Genomic DNA, 16,456 nt, shown 5'->3' with positions numbered 1-16,456 from the left:
ATTACACAACACCTTTTATGTCATTTCGAACGTTTTCCAGTCAATAAGGTAGTCACTGTTGAAATGTGAAAAAAATGCAGCGTATGTCTTGTACAATGCATGATCCCACAAACAGCAAGGAAATAATGACAATACATTTTGTTCAGTGTTATCATTTCATTGTAATTCACAGAGGTGTTATGCTGATTACCTATTCAAGTTTCAGAAGTAGAACCTGAACTCTTAACTTCTGCTACAATTGAACCGAGGTTGACAGCAATGGAATTCTGCTTGCATCTAGAACCTTCCAACTTCAAAGCCAAGCTTTAGGTGACTGTGAAAATAAAGTATCTGTGCACTTTGTACTTGAAAAAGTGAATTCTGCTGCAAACTCGAAACAAACTTAAAACTTCCCAAGGTAACTTTTATAGAGAGATGACTACTTTTTAATTTGAGATGATCATTTTTTTGTTCTTATTGACTGTCAATTTGGTAGTCTGTGTATTTGGAATAATATCTCATTACAAAGCACATTACTCTAGGTACGTTAAATGGATATTTATTAAGTTCTTTATTACGTTAACCAATGTACAGAATATATTAGATTTTTAAAATTTTATATTCTTCTTTTTCATGCAGTCTTTTCTGCACGCATTTAAGAAATGGAAACTATTCCTAAACAGATGCAGTCATAATTTATGCTGGTTTGCATCTTGTTGCTAAAATGAATAACAAATCAAATCAAATCAAATCATATATTCCTGCAGGCATACAATCATTATTATGTTTTCATTTTACTCAGTTTATTATTGCATTGTCATTTATTTTAGAATGAGACAAAACACTAACAACATGTATACTTGCATAAAATAGAAGTCAGGAAATTGATTCACATGCTTCTTTCATTTCCATTTTGCTACTACAATCATTTAAATAGTGATTGTGTGTCGAACGTATCATACCCTGAGTATTGCAAAATGCAACAAATAAATAATCATAAAACAACTTTGATTGGAAAGCAGTGAATATAGTCAATTGACAGTGTTCTGTTTTGCTGAACAGTTCTCAAATGCAGTAATGTTCTGAATGGTTTCTTGATCTCGAATGCTAGAGGCATCTATGGTGCTATCGTCACTGGCATTGGTGCTAACCATGGAAGAGATACTAGCTATGAGAGAATGCATATTTTTGGCATATATGTTTCGAATATTCATGTAAGGTGAGGAACAATCTTCTGCAAGTTCTGCATTGCAGTGGTTAATATCCACCATTTTATGCTTCCTATAATACTTTGAAAATTTATTGAAAATGATAGTGATGGGCAAAGCAACCACTAAAATCCCACATATAATGCAGACGGTCCCTATGAGCTTTCCAAATAGAGTGACTGGATATGTGTCCCCATACCCAACTGTGGTCATGCTGATGGTTGCCCACCACCAGCTCATTGGAATACTATGAAGGCCTGACTCAGTTTCATCTTTTTCAACAGAATAAACAAGGACAGAGAATATGGAGATGCCAACTGTTAAAAACAAAAGCAAGAGCCCAACTTCATGGTAGCTGTGCCTGAGCGTGGCTCCCAAGGACCGTAGTCCCACTGAATGCCTGGCTAGCTTCAGGATACGGAATATCCTCATTAGACGAAGAATTTGAATCACTTTACCCACGTTTTCCAACTCCTCGCTGTCCTCATCCATCGTCTCCACAGCCAGTGTGAAGTAGAATGGTAGAATGGAAACAAAATCAATGATATTCAAGGGGTTTTTGAAGAATTTCTTAAGACAAGGCGCAACTGTAAATCTTGCAATGAACTCCGCAGTGAACCAAACTATACATGCAATCTCCAATCCTTCAAGTGCAGGATGAACAATCTCTTTGTCATCCTCATCAAACTGTTGGAACTCGTGCATGCTGTGAATGCACATCGCCACAATGGATGTAAGGACAACACTTAAAGATAAAACTGCCAATGCTTTGGCCAAAAGCGAGTATCCAGGATTTTCTAATCTGAGCCATACATTCTTTCTTACATTCCCACACCACATGCTGTCAAATTTATCCAAATCTTTATCCAAGGCTGATAGTTCTTCAAAGGAAGAATCGATACTTTCATCACTTTTCTGTTCCCAATCTTTGTCCACCTTTCTCTCTTGGTATCTGTTGCTGCAGCAGGAGTCAATAAAAAGTTCATTAATTCCCCAGTACTCAATTTCTTGGCTGAAAGAAAATGCACACAGTTCCTCCATGACATGAAGTTTTCCAGTGTAATAGAAGTTCAAAATGTAGCGGAATAAGCATGGATTCCGATCAAAGTAATATTCCTTATCCACAACATTGTAATCATCACAGAGCTCTAAAATAGCCTCCTCGGTGTCACAGTTCAGTAGCCTTCCTAACCTTGTTTGAGGAAATCGCTGCAAGGTACCTTGGTCAACTCTCTGCTTGTATCCTCCCACATTTATATTGACAAGTTCATGATCAGCCGCTGTCCTTTCGAACATCTGCCCGTAAACCATGTCGCCAAGTCCTTATCGATTTGTTGCTTCCATTTAATATTTGGAAATAATGGACATCTTAGACCTAAAATACAGCAGTTGTTACTTAACAATACACAGTTGTAAAAGAGAAGGACATAGTAAGAATTATTTAATACCACTTTAAAACATAGAGATCATAAAACACCCAAAGATCCCAAAAGCTAATGAACAGTAAGGTATTAACACTCATCGCCATCAAGGTAAAATTGGATACAGAGATGCAAATATTATCTTCCACAATAGTTAACCAATCCATCAAAATAGGTAAAATAATAAACAGATAAAGACCTAAAAGGTCAAACAGGTGGTTATATTCGCAATTGAAGCTTGTTTACTTTTCAGTACAGACTTAACGTTATCAATAAAAATGTCATTGAGTATCAAACATTTATCCACTATCATTGCCAACTAAAATTTCAAAGCAACAATGATTAGATAAATCATGTAATTGAATAACCATTTGGATTCAAGTATTCATATGTAAGCTGACAAACTTATTGGAACAAATAACCAAAGAGCCTATGGAATGGATAGCATTGGCAAACTTAAAGAAAAGTAGATAGATTAATTTATTTTGCAAAATCTCTTTGAATATACACTGAGAACTTGTCAAACTTTTAAACCAGGCAGATACAGCACACTGAACCTTTTCAGTTTTTAAAATTCATTTGTGGGATGTGGGCATCACTGGCTGGCCAGTATTTATTGCCTGTCCTTAGTTGACCTTGAGAGTGTAGTGATGAACTGTCTTCTTGAACTGCTGCAGTCCATGTGTTGTAGGTTGACCCACAATGCCCTTAGGGAGGGAATTCCAGGAATTTGACCCAGCAACAGTGAAGGCACGGCGATATATTTCCAAGTCAGGATGGTGAGTGGCTTGGAGGAGAACTTCCATGTATTCTCATGTACCTGCTGCCCTTGTCCTACTAGATGGATTTGGAAGGTGCTATCTGAGGATCTTTGGTGAACTTCCGAAGTGCATCTTGTAGATAGTACACACTGCTGCTACTTTTAGTGGAGGGAGTGGATGTTTGTGAATGTGGTATCAATCAAGTGGGCTGCTTTGTCATGATGGTATCGAGCTTCTTGTTGGAGTGTTGTTGGAGCTTCCCCCATCCAGGCAATGGGGGGCATTCCATAACATTCCTGACTTGTGCCTTGTAGATGGTGGACAAGCTTTGAGGTCACAGTCAGATTGCAACTCCACTCCTACCTTCAAATTTAAAAAAGGGACACAGCATTTCTGACAGAAGATTCTGATCAAAGCTCCTTCAGAAATGTAAAACCTACTTTAAATGCAACAGATCCCTCTTAATGCAGGATATTCAAGGGAAGTCAAATCTCTCTCCCTTTCTCACCGTGGTAGCTGCTTTATTCCATGATTTAAATGTCCAGTGTCACAGACAGACACTTTAACAGTCCTGTGAAAGGGCATGTGTATAAGCCAAGTCAGAGGTCAGGATGCCACGAAAGTAGGATGTCAGGGTCTCAGTTGGTTGGGATCTGAATGTGTACAATGTCAGGTGGGTACGATGTCAGGTGGGTGCAGTGGCAGGTGGGTGCAGTGGCAGGTGGTTACAATGTCAGGTGGGTGCAGTGGCACATGGGTAGGGTGCTATGAAGCAAGATGGAAATGGGGCCAGGTGAGTATTGGAGTGTTTAGGTAAGGTTAGCTACAGGGTATTGGGTCTGGCAGGGAAAAGGGACTAGTCTGTCAGTAGTGGAGTGGTTCTGGAAGACAGGGGAGGGTCTTATGGAGGCAGGAGGGTGGACAGTAAACAGTAGTATTGGAATAGGGACTGGGGGTTTAAAGGTGAAGCTGGGCAGGTTAAATTAGAGGGTCAGTTAAACAGTTACCCAAGTGTTAGTCTATGTTTTAATCATCTAACTTTCCTGAGTAGGTATTTCTTTCATTTCAGCAGAACCCTCCAAATTCCCTGATTTAAATGGATACTTTCAGAGGGTTCCAGTTGCCTATTGGAATAGTCAATTTCCCAGGTAATTCCAATGGAGTCCAGGCTGTTTGCAGAAAGGATTTGCCTAAGTGGCATTGTGCAGGAGAGCCAAAGTGGCTTTTGCATTTGGCCATGAAGTGTATTAAATGGCTCACAGGCGGAACTTTATTGAACTTAGTAATAATGAGGGTATCTCAGGCAGCAATGTGTGGAGCTGATGGTATGCTGCTCAAATAATGTTTCAGTCCCTCATTACCCTGCCCCTCCCTCTTACAATCTTTTACTTCCTAAGAATGATCCATCAAGAAACTTTAGGCCTCTGTGCTCCTCCAACAAATCCAAACCTTATTGTTATGTGTTGCACAACTCAATACACCATAACTGATCTGAAGCCCCTGCCCATTGAAGGACACGTCCAGCCATACTCAGGAAGCTAAACATAGGAACATAAGAACTAGGAGCAGGAGTAGGCCATCTGGCCCTTCAAGCCTGTTTCGCCATTCAATAAGATCATGGCTAATCTGCTTGTGGCCTCAGCTCCACTTACCCACCCTCTCACTTTAACCCTTAATTCCTTTACTAAATGCACCTTCAGTATGCCAACAACTTCGTCGATGACTAATATGGTGGTCACACAATATTCATTGTAGGTATTTTCAAATCAACTTGTTTGGAGGTGTTATTATTACACACCTCTGGAGCAGGTGGGACTTGAACTGGGGACTCCTGGCTCACAGGTAGGGATGCTATCACAGCACCATAAGGGCCCACAACATTCATTGTACCACTATTTAAATCTCCTTCCTCAATAATTTGAGTGGTGCTACTTTTTAAGTGAGTAGTCCTCAGTTCAAAGCCAGCAGTGGCGAATCAACATGGAGGTGCAAAGAGGTAGTGAGGGTGAACTACTGCAGGACAAAAGCATCATGGAAGCCACATGTGAATACTGTGCATGCCTACATAAAGTTAAAAATCACACAACACTAGGTTATAGTCCAACAGGCTTATTTGGAAGCACTAGCTTTCAGAGTGCTGCTCCTTCATTAGGTAGCTGATGAAGGAACAGCGTTCCAAAAGCTAGCTGCTCCAAATAAACCTGTTGGATTGTAACCTGGTGTTGTGTGATTTTTAACTTTATCCACCCCAGTCCAACACTGGCTCCTCTTGCCTAAATAAACACGTTTTTGTGCTTGCACACCATTTGAACCTTGAAGGAGGGGAAAGCCTGGTGGTTGACAAATACCCTTGATAATCGATGGTCATTTTAAGTGCAATATGTGGAAAGTCAATCACAGCCACAGTCTCACACACTCATTCGTTTATTCTGTCTGATACTATTGAAGATACAGTTCATTGAACTGTCAGGCCATGGCAAAGAAGTAATCAATCATCTGCATTCTGTATCTGTCTGCCACCAATTGCAAGGTCCCACAGGTATCACTAAATGAATCCTGGACAAATCCAGAAGTGAAGGTGCTTCAAGGCAGGTACTTTTGACAGTGACTGATGAAACATAGCCAGGACGGCCTGTCTTAGCGGCAGGACGTATTTCTGCAGGCTGCAAGTGCATGCATGATTGGATGCAACATTTGGCAATACAAGTCTTTTTGAGGCTTTTTGCAACAATGCTTTCAAACAAACAGTGGAAGATTATCTTCTGCCTGTGCTGATATGGTATCCGTGGAGCTGCAGTGAATGGCAGAACCCTTACAGCACTGTTTTGCAGGGGGATCTGGGTGTGCAGCTCCATACATCACTGAAGATGGCAGTGCAGGTAGATAAGGTAATAAAAAAGGTCTATGGCCTGCTCGCCTTCATTCGGTATTGAGTATCAAGATAAACAAGTTATGCTGCAGTTTTACAGAACTTTCGTTAGGTCACACTTGGAATATTGTGTACAGTTCAGATCACCACATTACCAGAAGGATGTGGATGCTTTGGAGAGGGTACAGAAAAGGTTTACCAGCATGTTGTCTGGGATGGCGGATTTTCGCTATGAAGAAAGGTTGGATAGACTGGGTTTGTTATCACTGGAATGCAGGAGGTTGAGGGGTGACCTAATAGCACTTTATAAGATTGTGAGTGGCGTGGATAGAGTGGAAAGTACGAGGGGACACAGGCTCAAGGTACCAGGGGTGTGGGGGGAGTTTCAAAGAGATGTGTAAGGCAAGTTTTTCACACAAAGGGTGGCGAGTGCCTGGTACACACTGCCAGAGGAGGTGGTGGAATAATAGCAGCATTCAAGAAGCACCTGGACGGATACATGAACAGGAAGAGAATAGAGGGATATGGATCCTGTAAGTGAAGACCGTTTTAGTATGGAAGGGTAAAATGTGATGGCACAGGCTTAGAGGACCACAAGGCCTGTTCCTGTGCTGTATTGTTCTTTATTGCTTCTTTGTTCTTTGTTCTGCACTTCTCCGCTGTTCTGCATTCTCTTACAGGGCTTGGACATCGAAAAACAATAGCCTGTAAGTGGTGATGGTCCCCTTGCTGCTGGTCAGCTTGGTTTTAACTGAATTCCGAAGTAACCACACTATCATCAGGACTCTTGCTGATCAAATCAATCAGAAATCCAAAATACAGATTGGACTGAAGAACCACCAGCAGTAAAGACCATAGAGCATAGGGGTAGAAGCAGGTCAATCAGCTCATCAAGGCTGCTCTGCCATTCAATGAGATTATGGTTAAGCTGAAAGTCCTCAACTACTGTTGATGTTGCTCCTTGTAGTGGAAATTCCTGATGAAGAGCCTTTTGCGCGAAATGTCGATTTTCCTTCTCCTCGGATGCTGCCTGACCTGCTGTGCTTTTTCAGAACCACTCTAACCTCAACTCTGGTTTCCAGCATCTGCAGTCCTCACTTTTGTCTTGTCATGGAAATGCTGACTGTACCTCAGGTACTTCTGGGAATGCTTTTATATGTAAGAATATTGATATTTTGGATAAGTGTGGGGTTATCCATTTTGATCAAAGGAATAAAACATTAACTTATTATCTATATGATGAAAAACTTAATAATACATCAATGCAGAGGGATATGGGTGTCCTTGTCCATGAATCACTGAAAGCTCATCTCAGGTGCAGGTAATAAGAATGACAAATGGAATTTTGGCATTTATTGCTCAAGAAAGAGAGCATAAACTTAGGGAAGTGTTGCTGGAACTGTACAAGGCATTAGTGAGACTGCTTGAGCATATTGCATACAGCTTTGGTCTCTTTACTTGAGGAACGTTGTTGCATTACAGGCAGCTTCACTCAATTGATTCCAGAGATGAGGGGTTTGTTTTATGAACAGAGATTGAGCATATACTTTCTGGAATTTAGAAGAATGAGAGGAAATCAAATTGAAGTATATATGATGCTAAAGGGGGGGGGGGGGGGGGGGGGGGGGGGGGGTTGACAAAATAGACATAAAAAGGATTTTTTTATGTGGGTCAATCTAAAATAGGAAGTCACAGTTTGAGGATAAGGGGTAGCAGGTTTAAAACAGATGAGGAAAAAATACTTCTCTTAAAGGATTGTGAATCCATGGAATTCACTACCACAGTAGATGCTGGGAGCACTAAGTAAATTTAAAGAGGGGTTAGACAGATTTTTAATTACTACTAATTCAAAGGATTATAGAGAGTGAGCAGGAAAGTAAAGTCAAGGCCAAAATGAGATCAATTGTGATCCTATTGAGGAGCAGGAGCAGGCTCAAGGGGCAGAATGGCCTTTTCCTGCTCCTAGTTCTTATGTTCTAATGATCCAGTGATTGTTTGTGGGTTTTCTGCATTAAGGCCAATTTTACTGGGAGAGGTGCATATTTGTATGAAACATCTTGGCTTGGTAACTCTGTTCATTAATCTGTGCCTGCCTTAACCCTACAATTAGCTCCAGTGGTATTAGCCACACATTGGAATTCTCTCTAAATCTAGCCACCTTAATTTCAATCTGTTCAAGATTTTCAACCCAGGACATTTCTTGTGGTATTCAGTCATCTCCAGCTGGCACACACATACACACACACACACACCAAGCACCTACAGATTGATTCACAATTCTGGCAAGGCCACTAGTTCACTGACATCTATCAAGAACCAAGGCCCAGTTAGATGGATTTGACTCTCAACACTCACCTCAAACATCCTTGAGACACAAGAATAATCCTAGAATGCAGTGTAAATCCAAAGTCATTGCTATCTTACAAAGGTAGGAAAACCAGGCAACAATCCCAAAAGCGTTTATCCCATTGTCTTCTGTCTACAGTTTAAAAATTGGCAAATCATTCAGCCCTAACCAGATAACAAGAGTTTTACAAAGTGCCCTCCCAAACGCTGGAAGTTGGCCAGAGAAGGAAGAGTTTGCTCTGAGCGAGCCTTGCACATACTTCCAACAGAGGCTGAATTTCATAAACAGCTGAAGATTGGAGCTATGCTCGTACAACTCTATATGGTGCAAAACTATGTTCTGAAGCTTTGAACAATCAATCAATCCCACAAATCTTCTTATGTTAATTAACACCCTTTTCTCATTAAAGTTTGTGAGACTATTATAGGACAAGCCAAACAGAGAACAGCCAGGGAATTCCTAGAGGCATGGCACTCATCCACAGATTCAATCAATAAGCACATCGACCTGGACCCAATATACCGACCACTGCAACGGACAGCTGGAACTGACAACCAGAAGTGGCAGAGACAAGCTACTATAAATGCCGAAGGAAACATCACAGAAGTGCTTCACAGGAGGCTCCCAAGCACTGAGGATGTCACCTAGACAGGGGACGAAACGTCTGCAACACAAATTCCCAGCTCGGCGAACACAACCACAACAACCCTTTTCTCATACATCCATAGGCTGTGGGTGTCACTAGCAAAGTCAGCATTGATTTTAAATCCCCAATTGCCTTTGAGAAGGTGGTGATAGTGAGCCACCTTGTCAACAATTGAGCAGTTTGCCAGGCCCTTTCAGAATGTGGTAAAAAGTCAACCAGACTGTTGTAGTTGTAGTTCTGAGTCAAAAAGTGTAGCGCTGGAGAAGCACAGCCAGTCAGGCAGCATCCAAGCAACAGGGGTGTCAATGTTTTGAGCATAAGCGCTTCACCAGGAATGTGGGGGGAGGGGGGGTGAGGCAAGAGGGCTGAGAGATAAATAGGAAGGGAGTGGAGTGAGGGGGAAGGTAGCAGGGAATGTGATCGGTAGATAAGGGTGGGGATGATGGTGATAGGTCGGAGAGGAGGGTGGAGCGGATAGGTGGGAAGGAAGGTGGACAGGTAGGACAGTTTAAGAGACTGGTGCTGAGTTGGAAGGTTGGATCTGGGATAAGGTGCGGGGAGGGAAGATCAGGAAACTAGTGAAATCAACACTGATTCCGTGTGGTTCGGAGGTAACAAAGGCCAGACCAGGAAAGAGATGACACATTTCTTTCCTTCAAAAAGACATGACGGGTGTTTGCAACAAATACCAGCTCACCATTGCTGAGCAGAGTTTTTTTTAAACTTGCACCTCACATATAGGTGTTACCTCAATAACGTTGGGTAAAAGAAACTTGTCAACAAACATGCTAGCATGAGAAACTACAGCCAGAACAACTTTGCAATGCAGAAGTGGGTGAAGTCTATCCACAAAATACTGCTTCATGATACTGCAGTTGCCATACACTGACAGAAGACCAGTGGGGATAGCATTAGGAGTGCCAAACTCCATTTCACCCCATCCACCACAATGCCAATGTGCTCCACAAAATGGAAAGCATGATGATTAACATGAACATCCGTGTTCGTGAAGACTTGGAAACCCATCATGAAAGCATTTGATAACCCTCCAAGATGATAGACAACATTCGACTGACTCAGCACAGGTGAAGGATGATGCAACCACTCATCCACAACTGCAAGGTGAGGAATGGCCAATATTGCAACTGTGTCCAAGAGTCTCATATCATGACGTGCATCTGATCACCAGCCCACAAAGATCTTTTGCAGAAAGCACATTGCCTCACTTGGCATCTGGGAAGCACTCAAAAGAGATTGCCAAACTAATATGCTTTTCCTCTTGTATCGAAGTAACAGTAATATATAGTCCAAGTTTTATTAGTATTGTTATCTCTTGCTGAAGGAGTGAATAGATGTATTTCAAACATGCCAATGGTTAACATACTGCTATAACAGCAACATGTCAAGCCCTAGTGCTGAGTTTGACTGAATAACACTTTAATGTGACTGCCAAGAAGATAAGGGGAATGTAATACAAACCAAAGAACAACTACAGGTATTTTGTTCCCCAGCAACTCACTCGAGGGTCTGAGACATAAGTTCTCTTTTAAATTTTACAAGATATTGCGTTATTCACTTGTATGTTTGTGTTGTTACTGTATATAATGAACATTCCATTGGAGGATAAAGGCCTGGGGTCCTTGTCCTTAATAATCCTTAGCTGTGTCACCTGTGGTTCAGTTGCTAGCACTGAACACCCACTGCTACATCCCCTTTCCTCAGAGTTAGGAAGTAAAGTTCAAATCCCATTCCACAAATTTGGGAACAAATTCCATGTTGCTGCTTCAACGCAGTAAGGAGGGAATGATGCACTGCCTGAGGTTCCCTCCTCCCCAATAGGACACAGTAATCTGAGCTCACCCCCTCTATAAGAACACAAAAACCAGAGTAGGCAACTTAGCCCTTCAAACCTGGTATGAGTGAGACTAATCACACCTTGGCTTCTACTGCACTCTTCTGCTGCTCCCCAGAACCCATTGCTAATTAAAACCCGGTCTCTTTCCTCAAATTTATTCAATGACCCAATGCCTATTGGACGGGTGAACTCTACAGATCCTAAACCTCTGACCTCTCATTCTAGATTGCTGAACAAGGGGAAATGTCCTTTCTACATTTATTTTGTCAATCCCCTTTAGCATCTTATGTACCTCAATTAGACCTGCAATCATCCTCATAAATTCCAGACAGAACAGGCCTCAACTGCTCAATCTCTCTTCATAACACAAACCCCTCATCTATGGAATCAATCTATTGAGCTTTCTCTGAACTGCCTCCAATGTAATTATATGATTCCTGAAGTGAAGGGACCAAATCTATGCACAGTGCTCCAGACGCAATCTGTCCAATGCATTGTACAATTCCAACAACACTTCCCTACTTTTATATTCCATTCTCTAAACAATAACTGCCGAAGTTTGCTTTGGGAAGTCCCAAGTTTCTGAAAGTCACTGTTCAAATGTAATAATATTTATATTGTTAAAGGATGGTCTACCGGGTTCTGCTGAATGATTACCTACAGAAACATTACTTAATTGAACAGGGGTAACTGAGATTTCACCTCTCAGTCAGGGAGCCATTAAAGGCTTCACATCACACTGCTGGGAAAGGCTCACTCTGTTAACTCCCTATCAGGAGACTCAGAGGAATAGCAACTCCCCATTGTAGGCACTGATAATGGGACAGGTGCTGGTAATGTACCCACCAGAGACCCAGGATCACCAAGAGACCTGGGGCTCAGGTGAGTGCAGATAGGATGAAGGTCTCACAGTGGGGAGTCACAGGGAGAGACGGAGTGGGCAGGAGATCAGAGGAAAGGGCAGGTGAGTGGGTCTCAATCTTTTCCAATTCCTGATGCCAGGTTCCTGGCTAAATCACACAGACAATGAAGGACTCCTATCACTGCCTAGATCAAACCATCATACCCAAAAGAGGTTGTTATTATTGGGCTTTTTGTGCATCCATTCTGCTGGCTGCCGCAATCTGAACAGCAGTGAAAGCTGGCCAGTGGGATCAGATACTCCAGTGAAAATTAATTCCCCATTTTCTACCTCAGCAGCTGGGTGGGAGAGCCTTCCTACTATGGATCAATTACACAGGGGCAGAAAGATGGCACAATCCCACAAAGCATCTTCTCCCCCCATTAAATGCATAACCCTCCTCATCCCTAAACATACCATGGGGTTACACTAAATTCCTCCTGTTAATTTTGTCTCTCCCTCAGAATTTTCTAAGCATTGAATGTTTTCCTTCCAAAAAAAAATCAAAAAGTTCCTATTGATGAATTCATTGAAGAGTAGTGAGAAAAGAAATTGCAGAGCTGTTAGCATTGTTCAGCTGTTAAATTAGAATTTTGCATTTTTTTGAGCTAGTTGTCCTTAGTAATGACATTTATTGCAGCTGTTAAGTCAATGGATAGGTCACTGAAGTGTAAAAATAAATCAGAAGTGTTACACAAAATGTTGGATATCATTTATTCAAAAATATATTTATTAATGTGACAGTAATAAATGTATTTCCAACATCCACACAACATGGTCACTATTCTATAATGTTTGCATCACAGCTGAAGTCTCAAAACATGGCTCAACACTTGAGCAAGTTTCATCAGTGAACGATTTAACCATACAAAAGAGAAGCAACGTCTGCATATGCTGCTGGGTCACCCTGTCAACTGCAAAAGTCCTATTATATTATCAATAAAAATTCAGAAATAAAAAGTGACATTTACATTGGGGTTTTGTACCTGATCCTAAAAAAAGGTTGCAAGTGTTAAAGTAGCTACTTGTAGCATTATCGTTAAGAGGATCCACAAAAGACAAAATCACTTGAAGTGACTGTGTTTTAATATGGTTAATGTGTCATACTGCTGCCAGGCAATAGAACTCATGTCTGCACGACAGAATAACACATCTACTATAAGAGCAAATTACTGGGGAATACTACTGAAAAGACAACAGAAAATACTAACAAGAAACTCTTCATGTTAAGCAGTGGCTATGGATAGAGAAAGTTTTAGATCAATGATTTTTTTGTCAGAACTCACATATTGTCCCAAAATGTGTTGGAGTCAGGGATTTTGATGCAGCACCACTGAGTTCCATGATTTCGCTAATTATTGTTTGGAGTGTGAGCTACTAACATAAAAAGATGTTGAACTGGACATCTGGGACCTTGCCAAATAATGGTACTGAGTAAATGCAAAAGTACCAGAAGAAAACAGCAAACATTAGGCAAAGGATATACGAATTAAACAAACTAAAGAAAAAGTAGACAGGATGTTCAGAAAAGAGGAAAGTATGAAAACATAAATATTTAAATGTTGAAAGCTTGTGGGCGAATACTGCACTTTCTGTAAGAGTTCACAGTTTGAATGCATTCCCTTTTTGAGCCTCCAGGGTTCAGTGACCTTCCAAGACTATAAATCACCCCATTTCGCCTTGAAATGCAATCCTAACTTTCTTCAGTAATGATTCATAATCATGGTGCAAATCCAGGAACTGTTTCACACTCACTGGGGGAGTTAACAACGGTACTTCTGATTTTAAAAGTCAAATGGTGGAGTTGGTAAAATTTTCAATGTCTGGGTCATTTAAAATCTATGCCATAGTTTTGCCCTGCAATAAATTGCTTAGGATGGAGAAGCTTCTTAAACAGTGGCCCATGAATTCTCCACTATTTTTCCGGCTAATTCTGGACCGTCAGATATTATCCTTGGATTGCACTAAACATACTTCCTGCTATTCAGCGTTGGTAAAGTCACGCAAAATAATGAAAATATTGTCCCAAGGCATCTGAATATCTTAGAGAGAAAGCGGACTGTTGACTTTATATAACAACAGAACCCATTAAAATCAAACGCTGAAATGTTTAACAACGAATCATTTAATAATTTAAAAAGGAAATAGTTTGCTTCCAATCACTTGAAAGAACTGCTTGCAGGGTTTATGAACAGCGATGTTTCTAATGCAAGTTGGAAAGAAATGCAGAGCACGGATGAGAAATGGTCTAGGGAGCAATGCTGACCCGGGAATTTTCACCGCTGGCCCACGAATTCCCCTTGGAACAAAGTCGAAGGGCGAATCAGAAGAAAAGGCAGTCACAGTCATCACCCTGAAAGCATTATACCACTTTTAGGAAGGGTCTAACAAACAGCCTCACATCGGAATAACGGTCGTAATGAACTCACAATGAACACGTCGATATCTCTCACCAATTCCCAAATAACTAAATTAACAATTTAACAATACAACTGCAGCCTCATAGAATTCCTTCCTGAATGTAACTATCGATTTGTTTTCTCTGTAGTTTCCCCATCCTAAGTGCTTGAGAACAGAGGGGCCTCACTTTCGGGCACCCCTGGTAATACACGCTGTTGGTTTACAACCGCAGAACTTCTTGCTATTTCCCCACTCGGTTACCCCGAGCCAGCTGCCCAGGGAGAGGAGTTTCTGCAGCTCCCGTTCTCGCTCATCGGGGTCCCTCTCATCTACCCTAAATTTGTCAAGTTAGAGGGTACTGCGAACGTTGCAAAAAGGACCATTCCATCAGATAAATACCATGACATTTAAACAATTATTATCTGGCGTTTATAACTGGTGAACGTGCTTTGAAACTGCTGAATGCAGCACCAACATACTATTTGCATTCATGTGCATCTGAATAATTTAACAAGACTGGACTTGGAATCTTAAACCAGGCGACTGACTCAAATGTTGACGGAATATCAGCATTTTGACAACTTTTTAAAATAAAACATGACTACTGCTAGATGATTTTCAGTGAGTTTGATTGGTTACTTTTGAACTCGAAACTTACAGGATGTAACATTCTGGAAAATGTATCAACGTCAGGGAAAATTACAACATATAGAAGGAGACGTGTCGTGAGAAAATAAATACGCTTAAATAACGAAGGGATGATGGAGAGTCAGTGGTTTAGCGAAAAGTGGAGGGGGATTCATGGGACACGGATTTCAGAAAGCTGTTTAAAATCGTCTAGACACCTTAACGCAGTTAAATGGTTGCAAAAGTGCAACTCTATAAAATGCACAAATACATTGCGAACAGCCAATTATACTGACTCGAAACTGAAGCTAAACTCAACTAAGATCTAAGACACTAAGTTATGGGAGTGTAGTAAATACCTGAGAGAATGCGAGAAAACTTTGATCACGCTGATGTATACAGGCAATGCCCTTAACCAGAAATGCAAAGCCTAAACCGTGGCTAATGTGTGAGCGAGTGCTGCAAGACTTTTGGAAGATGGGTGTATTAACGACGTCTTTAATCTGGATTAGTGGTGCTGGAAGAGCAAAATCTGTCATGTAACACACCTCATCAGGTTAAATCTCAAGCCACGAAAGCTCACCCCTCAGCATCCTACAAAAAACCCCATACAAATGAACAATCCGAGCAAGGACTTAAGCACACTGGCAACTTTGAAATATAAGAATTGCATGTACATGTGTATTACCTTTCTCTGGATTTTGATATTATAGCTTTTGTCCAAAGATACGCTTTCACCATGTAGTTGCAAAAATACACAAAACCAGTGGGAGTACATCCTGGCCGAATACAACGGATTTGACTTGAAGCATCCACGCCGCCCATACTCCACCCCAAGCTGCTGCTGCCTGCTGATATTGCAGACTGAACACCAGTTTATATCTGGAGGCGGGACTTGGCTCGTTCGCTCGGTGGCTGGTCTGTCCTTTACCTTTTCGTTCGGTTTGATTGGCTCTCTCTCTCTCTCCCCCCCCCACCCCCACCCCAACCCCATCGGGTAAAATGAAATGTTTGCCGTTCCGTTCAGCGAACTGACATTTGTTGCAATGGTCCTGATCAGTGTAGAAGGGGCTGTAACACAGCGCTGAGGAAGACTTTTGTCAGTAACAACTGAACGGCGTATCTGCAAGGACGGTGCCGGCGCTATTCCGGGATTACAAAGTAGGGAAATTGTCCCATCTTGCATCCCTTGACAAAACCTTCAAAACTGGTTGAGCAGAATGTCAAAATCCCGCTGTATTTTCTGCGCAAAGACCTGTACTGCAATTGATTTTTACTTACCATGAAAACGAGAAATAAATCCAAGGCAACCAGTTGTAAGATTTATTAGGAATGCACGATAGTGCGTTTTCCTATTCGGTATGTCACGTAAATGAGTGGAATACTAAACGAAGATTAGACCACACGTCTGTGTCTGAATGGAAAACACGATGGATTTAAAT

At 41.3% G+C, this 16,456-nt stretch overlaps 1 protein-coding gene across 1 annotated transcript; it reads right to left on the bottom strand.

The window, feature by feature from the left end:
- Nucleotides 1-568: 568 nt before the first annotated feature.
- Nucleotides 569-15,847, bottom strand: kcns3a (potassium voltage-gated channel, delayed-rectifier, subfamily S, member 3a). The gene is made up of 2 exons (XM_072562668.1): nt 15,703-15,847; nt 569-2,562 (listed from the first exon to the last, which is right to left on the bottom strand). Exon 2 carries the CDS (start codon nt 2,496-2,498, stop codon nt 1,011-1,013), a length of 1,488 nt encoding a protein of 495 aa, XP_072418769.1. The 5' UTR covers nt 2,499-2,562; nt 15,703-15,847; the 3' UTR covers nt 569-1,010.
- Between the last annotated feature and the right edge of the window lie 609 nt (nt 15,848-16,456).

Source organism: Chiloscyllium punctatum, chromosome 3 (genome assembly GCF_047496795.1).
Source record: "Chiloscyllium punctatum isolate Juve2018m chromosome 3, sChiPun1.3, whole genome shotgun sequence".
Lineage (NCBI taxonomy): Eukaryota > Metazoa > Chordata > Chondrichthyes > Orectolobiformes > Hemiscylliidae > Chiloscyllium > Chiloscyllium punctatum.
This window is presented reverse-complemented; position numbering and strand designations above follow the sequence as displayed.

What these genes read in the sequence shown, in the direction of transcription:
- kcns3a (XM_072562668.1), bottom strand. Translation starts at nt 2,498, where the DNA reads ATGGTTTACGGGCAGATGTTCGAAAGGACAGCGGCTGATCATGAACTT.